We start from the raw sequence: 13,086 nt of genomic DNA on the forward strand, positions 1-13,086 counted from the left end.
ATCTAAAAATTATCTAACTCATCATAGTTTCAAACTGGCCCTAATGTGTAAATAGCATTTGATTAAAAAAAAAAATAAAAAAAATATATCTTCATTTTCTAAATTTAAAAAAGGTTGATCAAATTTTACCGCTATATATACTAAAAATATAACGATAAACAGCTCGAATCTCATTATTGGCGATTAAATCAGACTACTACGTATATAATTAGTATCGGGAGCCGATGGATTGCAATTTACTCTTGTGGATATTTCCTGCTTTATGGAATTTAGTTTATAAAGTTTAGTGGCTTTTATAAAGTTTATCTTTGGTTTAAGTTAAATGTTTTTTCTGTTTGATCTACCCTCCTAATTTTTCACACTTATCACGTGACCAATATAACTATCTAAACTATAGGTAGATTACTTTGATATGCCTATGCCCAACCCTATGCCTCTGTAACAATATTTGCTGTACCTATAGGCTATAGGTACATAATATTAATATCTTAATGAATTATTTACCCGACCGTGAAACAAGAATTTTTTTCTCCCTACAGCCCGAACCACGTCGTTTGTAATCATAAAGATAGTGGTAGTGATAAATCTATACTAATATTACAAAGCTGCAGAGTTTGTTTGTTTGCTTGAACGCGCTAATCTTAAGGTGAGTATCGACTTCGCGCTCCAAGAGATCGAACATTGGCGCGCGCTCCAGCCGCGTGAAATGGATACCAGTTTGGAACGCGCGCCAAAATGTTCGTTGGAGCGGTCGAACGCGGAGCGGTCCGTTCCGTCGGGTGTCGGTTTTTTACCGCGCATCAATCGTGGCGCGCGCGCCAATGGAGACGGGTTTGTCGTATTTTTTGTGTTTGTTGCGCTCCGAGTAATAATTATGGATAACCAAAGTGAAGTGAAGTTTTTTATTGTGTCTTCTATCACTTCGAACTGCATATCTCTTATAAGTGTCACTCCATACTGCATTCTTTTTCGGTACAGCTCTTTTATCCACCAACGCACTTTTCGTTTCTGTTTTTTCTTTCTTATTATGCTGTGTATAATTACAAAAGCTGCTGCTGCTTGTACACGACTAGCTTCCATGATGAACGGCCAAACACTGGAACGGTTGCCACGCGCGCCAGGTGCGCTTAGTTGATATACTTCAATTATTTGGAACGCGCTCCGCGGAACGCACTCTCGGCGCGGTCATTCATGGCGCGCGCGCCAGGAGCGCGAAGTCGATACCCAGCTTTAAGACTACTGGTCCGATATGAAAAATTATTTCGGTGATAGATAGCTCATTTATCGAGGAAGGTTATATTATCATCACGCTAAGATCAACAGGAGCGCAGCGATGCGGGGAAAACCGTGGGGCACAACAAGTATAATAATAATTCTGGTTTTAGATATCATTTTAAGCTGGTTTTACGTAAGATTAACGTAGTTAGCTTAATAATAATTTATGTCACAACTCACTACTAGATAGTTTATATCCAGACACCAGTAGCTAGTAATTATGTAGTTAAGATGAAAAAGTATAAAGTCGGGTTAATTCACCACAACTCAAAAATTCATTTCTCAGCGAGAATTAACTGAATGAGTTATTTTTTTTTAATTTGCCGAGTCATCAGGAGTAGTTAGTACCTAATGAAAATATATTGACTTCAAAAACCATACAATAACATATTACATAATAGGGGTGATAATAAAATAAAACATCAATCAACTTTGAGTAGGTATTTATTATATTTTATACACAATAAACCGTTGCTAATTACGTTTCAACAACACACGTATAATATCGTAAGCGTTATATTTACTATTCAGAACATAGTAGTAACTAAGTGGGAGAAGAACATTCCTAACAAAAATATATTAATCTCCTCTATATAGTAATAGGTTATCTAGATATACGTAGGTACATAAATTTGAGAATCTACACCAATGTATGTCTACTATTGCTGTAGACATAAAATTACAGTAAGAATATATTATTTGCGATATACAAAACTGTTCTACATTCTACACGATATAAACGTTCATATTAATAAACTAGACATCTATATTGTGTTCTTGTATGGGAAATTTTAAGCATGGACATGGTAACATTGAAGTAGGTGGATGTTGCCATATATGATATATTTTGTATGGTTTTATCCCCACTTATGAATCATGGCGAAAATAATAGACGATAGGTCTTGACTAATGCAAAGGTTTGCACAAATGTACTTGGTATTTTTTTTAGTTGCTTAATTTTTGTTGATATTACTAATCTCCCAACAGACCTACCGTCCATTGCTTGCGGGATTTTAATTTAGTCAAATTTAAATGGAAAATATTTTATATAGGTTGTTAATAATAGGAATTTAGTATTGTCATTTGAATTCTTAAACACTTTATTAAATAAAAATGAAGGGTGAATCAAGCGTGAATGAAAAATAAAATAAAAACCAAAAATCTTAATAATTTTTTATTCACATAAATAAACTGAATATCTCAAGGCACGACAGAGCTACTAAATAAAATAGCATGTGAATATTTACATAAAATAAATCATAAGACAAAATAGATTAGCATAATCAAATAAAATATACAACTTAACGATTTCAATGAGTAAATAAATTCAAAATAAGATCAAGACAATCTTTAAAAAATTTAATGTTACTAGCGATAAACTATAAAAACAGTTCATTCATCACAGAATAATATTTGAAAATCAGTGTAAAAGAACTGAAAAAGAACCATACATTATTTTAATTATGGCAAGAAGTTGCCATTGTAATTAAAAAAATTGCACAAAGTACGAGCAAAATGATAGCTAACATTTAAAACTAAATGTAATAGCTATTAAGATAAAATTTTCACCAAAATATTTCATTTACGTGTTTATTAATAAAATAGCAAAAATATAATTTAATCGTTTACACTGAGCATGCACATAATGATTTGGCAATCGATTATCTAATTGCTGAACGCACCTACGTATAACGTACCTATAGCACAACTAACAAAATATGTAGCGTTAAAGTAGAGGATGCACTCAATTTTTAGTAAGGTATGTAACAATAAATTCCTATGGAATATGAGATAAACAACTACGCCCTATTTACACATACGTACATCTCGACTAAACTGAATACATGTAGATTAATAATTTGCTATCGTATTTCTATATTATCATAAATTACGCGATTTTATTGTAAGATACTGCACCGTAGTGTTGCCAGATAAATAACAATTTCAAACGTCAAGCGTGACACGACAACACCGACCCAATACTTTGCTCAAGCGACAGATACAAAATAAAATGTTAATACTTTCGTTTACTACAGTCTTTAAAGAAATATCACAAAACATGACGGCACTTGGTCCACATCGATTGTTCAAAGTATTGAGAATTTCACTGAGCAATGAAGACGTAAGTTATAAAATAATTTGCTTTTAAAACTTAAACCCTTCTTGTAAAACTAAATAATCATAAGAAAGTAATTAACAGTAAAAATAATTCAATTTGTATAAATTGATGCAAAACTCGGTCGATGGTAACTTTTTTACATGAACTATCAATATGGTCTCAATAATTTTCAATTTTTTTTATCAGGCAAGGATAATATTTAAACTTCAAAACATAGCACAGCACCTGTTTCGAATAAAAATAGACTTCAAACTCAATATTTTTAACTCAATATTTCATATTACCAAATACAATGTTGCTAACTGCATAAAATATAATAATTTTAGTAGAAATATAGACGGCTATAAATGGGTAAGCTGAATGCAGTATCCCATTTTATATTTTTCTAGTATGGAATGTGACTTCGACGAAAACCAAAATTAAAACTATGCACCCATACAAAATACATAATTTGAAGTGCCTATATATTTAGTTTATTAAAAATGACTATAGTTTAGCTAATACAGTTGATATTTTTACCAAGAAAAAATACCACTTCTAGATCTCCAAATCATAAGAACGTTCATACGCGATCAAACGGATGAAAAATAATAATCCACATGCCTACAATATAAATTTAAAGTGCTAAGGAAAACCGTTACGCACTAGAATCTAACGAAGCTTAAAGCCTAACCGCAAACGAGTTGAAACCGACCAAAATACGTAACAATGTCCGAACGGAAGCGCCCGCTGTATATAATTCAATATTTACAAATCATATGACTCAAAACATTTCTATACTAAAAAAAATCCACCTACCCGATAAACTCTTTGAACCTAAGCGCATATCGTCTCTAACACAATCGTATATACAATGCAGATTAAACAACGCTACGTTTATTATCTGTGACGTATATAATCTGTAACTATGTTAAGTAACCTTTGAGTGGATCGAATCGGTTGATTCAGAACTCAAAGACCATCGAGATTTTTCGAGAAAAAATTGCGAAAAATTTGGATTTTTTGTAAAAATTTATGGTGGGGGGTTTTCTGGAATAGCTCGATGGTTTGTAGATGTGAACAGTGTGTGGTTATAGACAATTTAAGTGAAGTGGTTGGTTGGTTGCGGCGGTACGGGCGGGCGCATGGGCATGCCTCCCATGCCCATCATTGGGGACGCGTTCATGCCCATTACCATGCCCGGTTGTTGCTGTTGAGAAATTCTTTATTAGCACATTTTTGAGAAAAATATTTTAGCTCTTTTGCGACATTTCCCACTATTTTTCTTTTAAAGATTCGATATTTCAAACGGCTTAACTTTAAGTGCTTACACCTTTTATTTAAATAGTGAAAAATGGACAAAAGCAATCGCACATACTTAAATAATTTATAAACGAAGACAATATTCACAAAAAAACTTTGTTATTGAAGTAGTTTTAAAAATTATTTTAAGTTTTGTTTTAATTGAGCACAAGTGTCACTTTTAAATTAATAATAGTTAATACAGTATCTCAAACATAAAATCCATTTAGTAACATGATAAAATAATTCACAAATATTGTATGTCATAGCAAAACAAAATAATAATCAGTCCGTCTATATTGAACAAGCTTGAAAAACAGACGGCCAAGGAAAATCAATCAAAAACAGCATCATTATAATTCGAAATTAACATCACACTGAAATCGAAAAGAGAATGACTAAAAATGAATGATGACTTAAGTTCTGGCCATGCACTCACACACGTGCAAAACACTCATGACTTCTGAATAGACTCTTTAGAAATAACTTAAAAATCTGTATCAAAAGTGTCAATAGAATTGCAATAACCCGAGCCATAACATGATGGAATCAAAAAATAGTAAGGTTTTTTAAATCCATTTTTTATGCCGGGTTATAACTATACCCATTTCAAAGAAAATTGTGTCATTTCTAAAAATATTTTCAATTTCAGAAGCCATATTTTATTTCATTACCTGCATTGGTGTCTGCTCCTGTGTAAGGCCCAATAAAGATATCAGTATTAATTTTCTTTCAAGCCGTTTAAAATTAAAACCTAAATGAACTTAAGGTTCATATTTGCTCGAATATACATCCTATTAATAATCAAATTTACATTAAACGCCAACACCATTCCAAATTTACAAATGTCTGGTCTATACAAATTACACGGGACAAAAGCAAAAAAATGGGGGGTAAGTACTTAAAAAAAATAATAACAGGAGGGTAGGGGGAGGTAAAAAAAAACTTACCATAACAAAATGTGGGGTGTGGTACATATGGGGTAACGTATGTGGCAGTGGTGTTAGGCTCATGCCTTGTCCCTGAAACGCAAAATAAATGGGGATGCCATGCTATGGGATGAAATAAAAAGAGGACAGAATTAGCAAAATAAAAGCAAGGAAAGTAAAGTAATTTCAAGCTCAAAATAGATCTTTAGCTGGCAAACAACATCTACTTAAATCAAAAATGTACATAAATTAAACTTTTCTATTGGTGTTACGAAATATAAAGAACCGATTTGAACGTCATTTGCTTACAAATTGATTGGAATGTATAAAGTATTTATTCCTGGAGTTTTTCTGCAGAAGTAGTTTTGCTGGCGACTAGCCAATATCGATAGAATAGAAGTAAACTATCCTAATTCCTAACACGAAACTTTAAACTATCAGTTTCAGAAGTTGTATTATAATGATTTTATTCCAAACTTTTGTAACATGTGTCGAGTAAAATAATAACTATTGATGGCTCCGCTTTATTTCATAAAACTTAAAGCGAATCTAAATATCATTTCATTATTTTAATACTTTATAAACAAGACAACTTGAACTTTATCGACATCATAATGACAAGGCAAATTGAACCTTATCAATATCAAGGTAATTTAAACCTTATGGTTTTATAACATTATCTCGTCAAAGCAAATTAGACTCTATCATCATTGCAACAAGGTAAATCAACCTTACCATCATCAAATTTAATGTAAATTGATCCCTATAGCTTTCAAAAACGAATTTAAACTTTACACCAAACTGAATCCTATCACCATCAAATTGTATTGCCAATTTGAACCGTATTCCCTAAGACATACGTGTCAAAGTGCCTTACCATTGGGCGATAGTTAGCGCCGGTGGTCGCCTGCATAGGCTGCGGGCTCCAACCGCCGGCGTTCTTCGGCGAGCTCCACTGCATTGGTCTAGCGGTACGCATGCCGTTCAAATTATGCGTGCCTTTGCTTTTGTTGAGGTTTTTGTGTATTTTTTTTATATTTTTCAAACTAATTTTGATAAGTTTTATTGAAGAGAAAGGCGCGTTGAGAGTAAAAATCTTTAGGCGCGTTGAGAGTAAAATTTCAAGGTCACGTGTTGGCAATACCGTCACGTCATGGAGTAAGGCGACGAATTGGTATTTTTCAATCTTGCCAAAGAAGTTTTATTTGTGCGAGCTCTTTTTTTAATTTTCAACACACTTTTTTCAAAAGTTACCCAGTATTTTTAGAAGAAAAAAAAAACAGTTCTTAATCTGTATCTGTATGTAGAGTAACACTTTGCTGGATAACCTCAACATTGACAAAGACACGTCTATAAAAACACACGTGAAAGCATCTACATAATTCGTCTACTGTGTTTCATAACCTCGCTATTATTGAACAATCGATTCAGTTATCTAAATAAAATCTAGCATACCTATAACGTGAAATTACAAAATTTCATAAAACATCCCATTAAATAAATGCCTGACGTTACACTAAGTGACTTTTGAAAATGTATGCTTAGTATTTCCTAGTGTTTGATTTCACGCGAGTATTATACATTTAGAAATTAAAGATTTTAACAGATTTTAAAAGCTATTAATTCATTATACTATTATCCCGATGTTTCGCACACTTTGTGGTATCCCCGTGACCACGCTCGCTACAAAGTGTGCGAAACGTCGGGTTAATAATATAATGATCAAGGCGTTAAAATATTTAATTTCTAAATAATGTACGCTGTATTGTTCTTTTTTGGGTTGACAAAAGGGATGGTAGTAGAAATTTGGTGAGAGTCACACGGTGTAAATGAGGCGTAATATTCTAGCTCTACTTAAAATAATTGTAACAAAATGTCGATGCTTTCACTAGCATGCTGCAAGATGCCTTAACTTTATTTTTCCAAACTTAAGTATTTGGAAGTAACACAGTAGGAACACAGGAACGATAGTGTATAAACGTGTATGTAATTATTTTAAATCTTATTTGTATTTGCACGGCATGAGGCCCAAAATTAGGTACTCAATAATTTTATCAATAGAACATTTGAATAACTGGTCTAAATTTAAATTGTACGATTAGTAAAAGGCATTGCCAGTTCCTATTTGTAAGTTATGAAAATACTTTGTCATAACTTTAAAAATGTTGAATTTTTCATACAAATTAAAGTACCTATATGCAAACATATTCTCGGTGCCCTTTTTCACTGAATAGTTGACAGAGAGGACAATATCTATTACAGGCAACCAGGGCAAAATATCATAAGCGTATGTATAAAGTGATGATTTTCAGTCTTTTAAGAAAATACTAAAAAAAAATTATAATTTCTTACTTTCTTCTTATATAATATTATAATAGCTTGTGTATTATGCACTTTACATGTGCACAAAGCTTGTTACGACACTAAGTGTCCCAAATTCTATTTTCTTGTGAACTTGTGAACCTTTGTGATAAATAACAGCTAAGTTTCTTTAGTGCAAGCTAAGTGTTAATACTAGATGGATTTTCTTATTATTTGATCACGAAAATTCACAAGTGTGTGTTATTTAGTGCGTTTTATGTACCAGTGTAAGCTTGTGTGTGTAATAGCAAAGGCATCTTACAAGCGTATAAAAAACTTATGAAAAAAACTTCTAAATTAAATGATCACTGTCACTGTACTGTCACAAAATGTGGTAAAAAATTGTAAATGGATAAATTTTGTTGAACTGTCTAAATTGCGTGGCAAAATATTTCCATGTGGCTTGAAATGATTGAAACATATTTGTAATGCTGAATAGAATTGAAACAGAAACAAAAAAGGTATTTAAAGCTCTTTTTTTATTCATTCAAAAGAAAATCAGTTCTATAAAGTGAAAGTGAAAGTGTTTGATCACTTTGTCCACACAGCAGAATAAAGTGTTTGATTACTTTGTCCGCACAGCAGAAGATACTCAAAACGAATTTACAATAATTTCGCATAACTTCTAAAGAAGACATACAGTTTCAAAATCGAACTAATAAAACTAATCTGGTGAGCTTTTATATTTTTTTTAAACTCCCACGGATTAAAAGTGTCTTTGTGTCGATATATATCTAGTTAACTTTTGCTATAGTTTAAAAATATTTATAGCATTGTTTTAATGAACCGTTAATTTATTATTTTCCAATTTTTTTTCATTCATTACACTCAGTACTTAACAGTTTCAATCACTCCACCCCACACGTAGCTGTACACAAACAAACACACAAACAACTCACTTCTGCGCGGACGCACTCTTGTTGATCGTCAGGTTGTTGGCGAGCTGCGCGAGCGACGAGTCCAAGTCACCGGTGAGCACTTTGCTCGGTTGTTGTTGTTGCTGTTGTTGACCTGTTGAGTTGTTTATGTTGTAACTGTTGTTTATAGTTGTATGGCTAGCTATAGAGGCTTTGACATTAGAAATAAAAAGGCTATATACTCTACCGCACGAGAAATAAAATGGTGATATTTGGCCCTTTGCTGTTTCTGTAAAGTCTTGTCTTTGTTTTATGTATTTATGTTTTTTTCAGAGCAATAAAGCGTTTTCATTTCATTTATTCATCATATGGATTGATCAAACTGTTGTATTCAGTCGATAAAAAGCATGTATAGTGCTAATAGGATATATGATAAAATATTTATATTTCAGTCAATCCAACGTTGGAGCTTTGGCCTTGGATATAAGAAAAAAAAAACAAGCTAAAAACGGGAATGTAATGTAAACATATTTTATGATAGATATTTAGATAAAACTTTGTTTATAAGAAGAAAAAAAAAACGTGATTGATCCTATGCAAGCATAATGCGTTAAACATAAATGTAAGTAGGTAGTTCGTTGTTATTCAATTCAAAAAATGAGTTTCAAATCTTTCGATGACAATTATTACATTAAGACGAGATGTTCGTATTATTGTGATGAAATATAAAATGTAACAATCTATGTGTAACACGGATGATACATTGCAAATAAAATCTAGCTGTAAAACAAACAAAAAAAGATTAAATCAACAATATAGCCAATAGCCATGCATACAACACGACTTCTAGAAACACAAAACCTAAACGCTGAAAAATTAAACACTAACGCAGTTAATAACAAAAAAAAAATGTACAATTATATACAGTGCAAAAAAAAGCTCGTGCTAAACACCGATAGCGTCTATATCGAACCCATAGCTGCCATCGGCACCATCGGCTGCCTGGCCGGCGAGCCGAACATCATCGGCTGGGCCATCGGTTGGCCCATCGGCTGCATCACGCCCATCATATCGCCGAACGGCTGGGCCATCGGTTGGGCCATGGGTTGGGCCATCGGTTGTTGCGTGATTGGCTGTTTGGCGGGCGATCCGCCGAGGGACATGCGCATGACGTCCTCAAGGTCGTCGAACGCGGACTTTGGCTGCGGGTTGGGCGGCGGCGGGCGCGCGGGGGACGCGGACACCGGCTGCGGGTCTCCCATACCCATGAACGGGTTCGCCGCTTGCGTGATACGTTGTGCGTGAGTATGGCGTACGGTCAGCAGATTAGGTGTATTTTTTAATAGATTATTCATGTGTCAATGTCAATGATACGTTTATAAATGCTATGTGTTGCAATACTTTAATCCAGACTATAAATCATGTCGTAAGAATTATAAGAAACAGGCTTGATGTTTGAAATTTTGAATAACATAATTTTTTTCTTTGAAATATATTGAATCATAAATACTCATTACATGCTGACCGTACGCAAAGAACATACATATAATATAATTATTTATACACCATCACCATAGAAAATTAATAAAAGTTATTGGGGTTACCATGTGTCACAAACAATATAGAACATTACCGACAAAGATACCAGAAAAATTATCATTTCTTGTGCAATAGACTACAAGCCCGCATAGGAAAAAATATGGGTCAAATGAACCACCAGGGGACATATCTAGAACGATAGAAGAGCATAAAATAATAAGATTCATCACTATGCCGTCACTTGTAAGCTGTCCAACTGAGTGCAGATGAGAATTGAAAAGTACAGGTAGACTCGGTAAATTTTGGTCATATATTTTTGTACGGCATTCTTAACCATCGATAGATCCATTAAAAATAATAAGAAACCGCTCAGTGCCGTACAAAAATGGTGGTCCACAAAGTCGGAATTTTTATTTAATTTCCGAGAGTTACCGGGGGTAAATTTGGTCATTTGACCATCTGTGCATTTGAGCATCTGTGTCATACTATGCCTATACTGCTTTTAATCCATTATTCCGCAACGACGTACAAAAATCATGGGGACAAGGGGAAAAAATCGAGAGTTGTAATCCCCTCTCTTTCCCCACTCCAGGGGGTCATTTGACACAACACGAAATAAATTTATTTTTAAAGTATTTTATGCATAGATAATATTTTTCCATGTGCCGTACATTTTCGTTGGTTCAAAGGGGAAAAATCTGAAAAAGAAAAAAATCCATATAACGAAATGTTTGCTTTATATTTTGATAATAAAATATAAATATAACTACATTAATATTAAGAAGCTCGAGTTGGTTAATTATCACCAGTCAGGTGGAATGGACTCCGTTAAATTGATGAACTAATAAAGAAGCTATGAACGAAAAGATGTGAATTATATGCAATCAGCCCATGAATACACGTAAAGTCACAAGCAAATGTTAGTAATATATACATATTCAAAATGTACAACTAAAGCGCTTTCAAATGATACCAAACACGGTATATTTATCTTAACTTTATTTTTTACTCTGTATGTTTTGTCCGCTAGAGGGCGCCACATTAGATTTTGTGAAACCCCATATAGCCTTTAGCTAGCTGGTCGCTGGTTATCCAGTGAACAATTCAGACGCTTCTAATGATATGTCATTTGTCGAATTCTGATAAGTAGTTTAGAAGTTACGAGGGAATAGATGAACATACATACATGACCTGTCAAAATCATAACCCTCCTTTTGCTTTGCCGTAGTTGGGTAAAAATATTTTAATGCCGTACTGTATCAAATGGCCATAAAGCACCCTTAAAATTGTAGCTTTCGTCGCTTTCATCAGCCTAAAAGATGTGGTCTGCACAAAAATGTACGGCATCGTTTTTTCCTAATTTATCTATGTTAATACTATTTAAAACAACGAATAAAGTGTAGAAAACTATTATATTTCATTAATCTACGATGTTTAAACTTTTACAAAATTTCTGTTTTTGCATTTCTCTATAACTTTTTTTAGAACGGTTTCTTTTGAACGGCAATACTATACAACAATTGAATTTTACAATATCATGTTAAAAACCTGTGCGCCTGAGCTCGCTCCTGTCTTGACACGCCTCTTTCGCCTTTCGATGATGACTGGAAAAGTACCAAAATCATGGAAACTTGCCAACGTGCAGCCTGTGCCCAAAAAAGGCAGTCGTGCCGACCCCTCCAATTATAGGCCAATTTCAGTCACGTCCATACTCTGCAAGACTATGGAGCGTGTACTGAACAGCAGGCTAATGGCACACCTAGAAGCAAACGATCTACTCAGTGACCGCCAATACGGATTCCGCCGAAATCGGTCCACTGGGGATCTTCTAGCGTATGCCACCTACATCTGGAGTGAGGCCATAGAGAATCATGGTGAAGCGCTTGCAGTCTCCCTTGATATCTCGAAGGCCTTCGATAGGGTCTGGCATGATAGCCTTATTGGCAAGCTTCCATCGTACGGTCTGCCTACCGGTTTTTGCGCATGGATCTCAGATTTCCTGAGTGATCGGTCGATTCGAGTAGTCGTCGATGGTTGCTCGTCCGACCAATTGGCTATTAATGCCGGGGTCCCTCAGGGATCAGTTCTCTCCGCAACACTATTCCTGCTACACATAAACGATCTGCTGAAACCCGGTATCTATGGGTACGCAGACGATAGCACTGTTGTGGAGAGATACGCATCCAACGCGAGAGCCAGTTCGGCACAAATCCAGTCTCTACGGGAGGCGATGGTCGAACGCATGAACTTGTCCTTACAGGCAGTCTCCGAGTGGGGCGAAGCCAATCTGGTCAAGTTCAATGCGACCAAGACCCAGGCGTGTCTATTCACCGCTAAACGGAGTCCATTCAACCTGACTCCGTCCTTCCAAAGTGTATCCATACCGATAACTGACCACCTCGAGCTTCTTGGTATCACCTTGACGCCTACTCTCAATTTTGGTTCATACATTGAATCAAAAGCCCAAGTAGCCTCAAAAAAGCTCGGTATACTGGCGAAGGTGAGGCAGTATTTCAGTCCGGGACAGTTGCTCAATCTCTATCAAGCCCAGGTCCGTTCGTGTATTGAATACTGCTCTCACCTCTGGGATGGTTCTGCCAAGTACCAGCTGGAGGCGCTTGAGGCGATAGAGAGGCGCGCCAAGAGGCTAATAAACGACGATGAGCTAGTAGGCAAAAAACTCCAGAGCCTCGCTCATCGCCGCAGAGTGGCCAGTTTAGCGGTT

The 13,086-nt window shown here is 34.9% G+C and overlaps 1 protein-coding gene across 10 annotated transcripts in view; it reads right to left on the minus strand.

The window, feature by feature from the left end:
* Positions 1-1,701: 1,701 nt before the first annotated feature.
* LOC123701086 (phosphatidylinositol-binding clathrin assembly protein LAP) overlaps positions 1,702-13,086 on the minus strand; it is a 39,826-nt gene continuing 28,441 nt past the window's right edge. For 4 of the 10 annotated variants that reach the window (XM_045648518.1, XM_045648516.1, XM_045648517.1 and 1 more), the window contains 6 exons: positions 9,796-10,104; positions 8,865-8,976; positions 6,482-6,569; positions 5,626-5,697; positions 5,350-5,367; positions 1,702-4,583 (listed from right to left, as the gene is read on the minus strand). In XM_045648518.1, coding sequence (XP_045504474.1) covers positions 4,476-4,583; positions 5,350-5,367; positions 5,626-5,697; positions 6,482-6,569; positions 8,865-8,976; positions 9,796-10,104 — 707 coding nt within the window. In that variant the 3' untranslated portion in view covers positions 1,702-4,475. The remainder of the gene's footprint in view (positions 4,584-5,349; positions 5,368-5,625; positions 5,698-6,481; positions 6,570-8,864; positions 8,977-9,795; positions 10,105-13,086) is intronic. The other 6 variants (XM_045648521.1, XM_045648522.1, XM_045648520.1 and 3 more) reach the window with 4 other exon arrangements.

This window comes from Colias croceus, chromosome 20, assembly GCF_905220415.1.
Source record: "Colias croceus chromosome 20, ilColCroc2.1".
Taxonomy (NCBI): domain Eukaryota; kingdom Metazoa; phylum Arthropoda; class Insecta; order Lepidoptera; family Pieridae; genus Colias; species Colias croceus.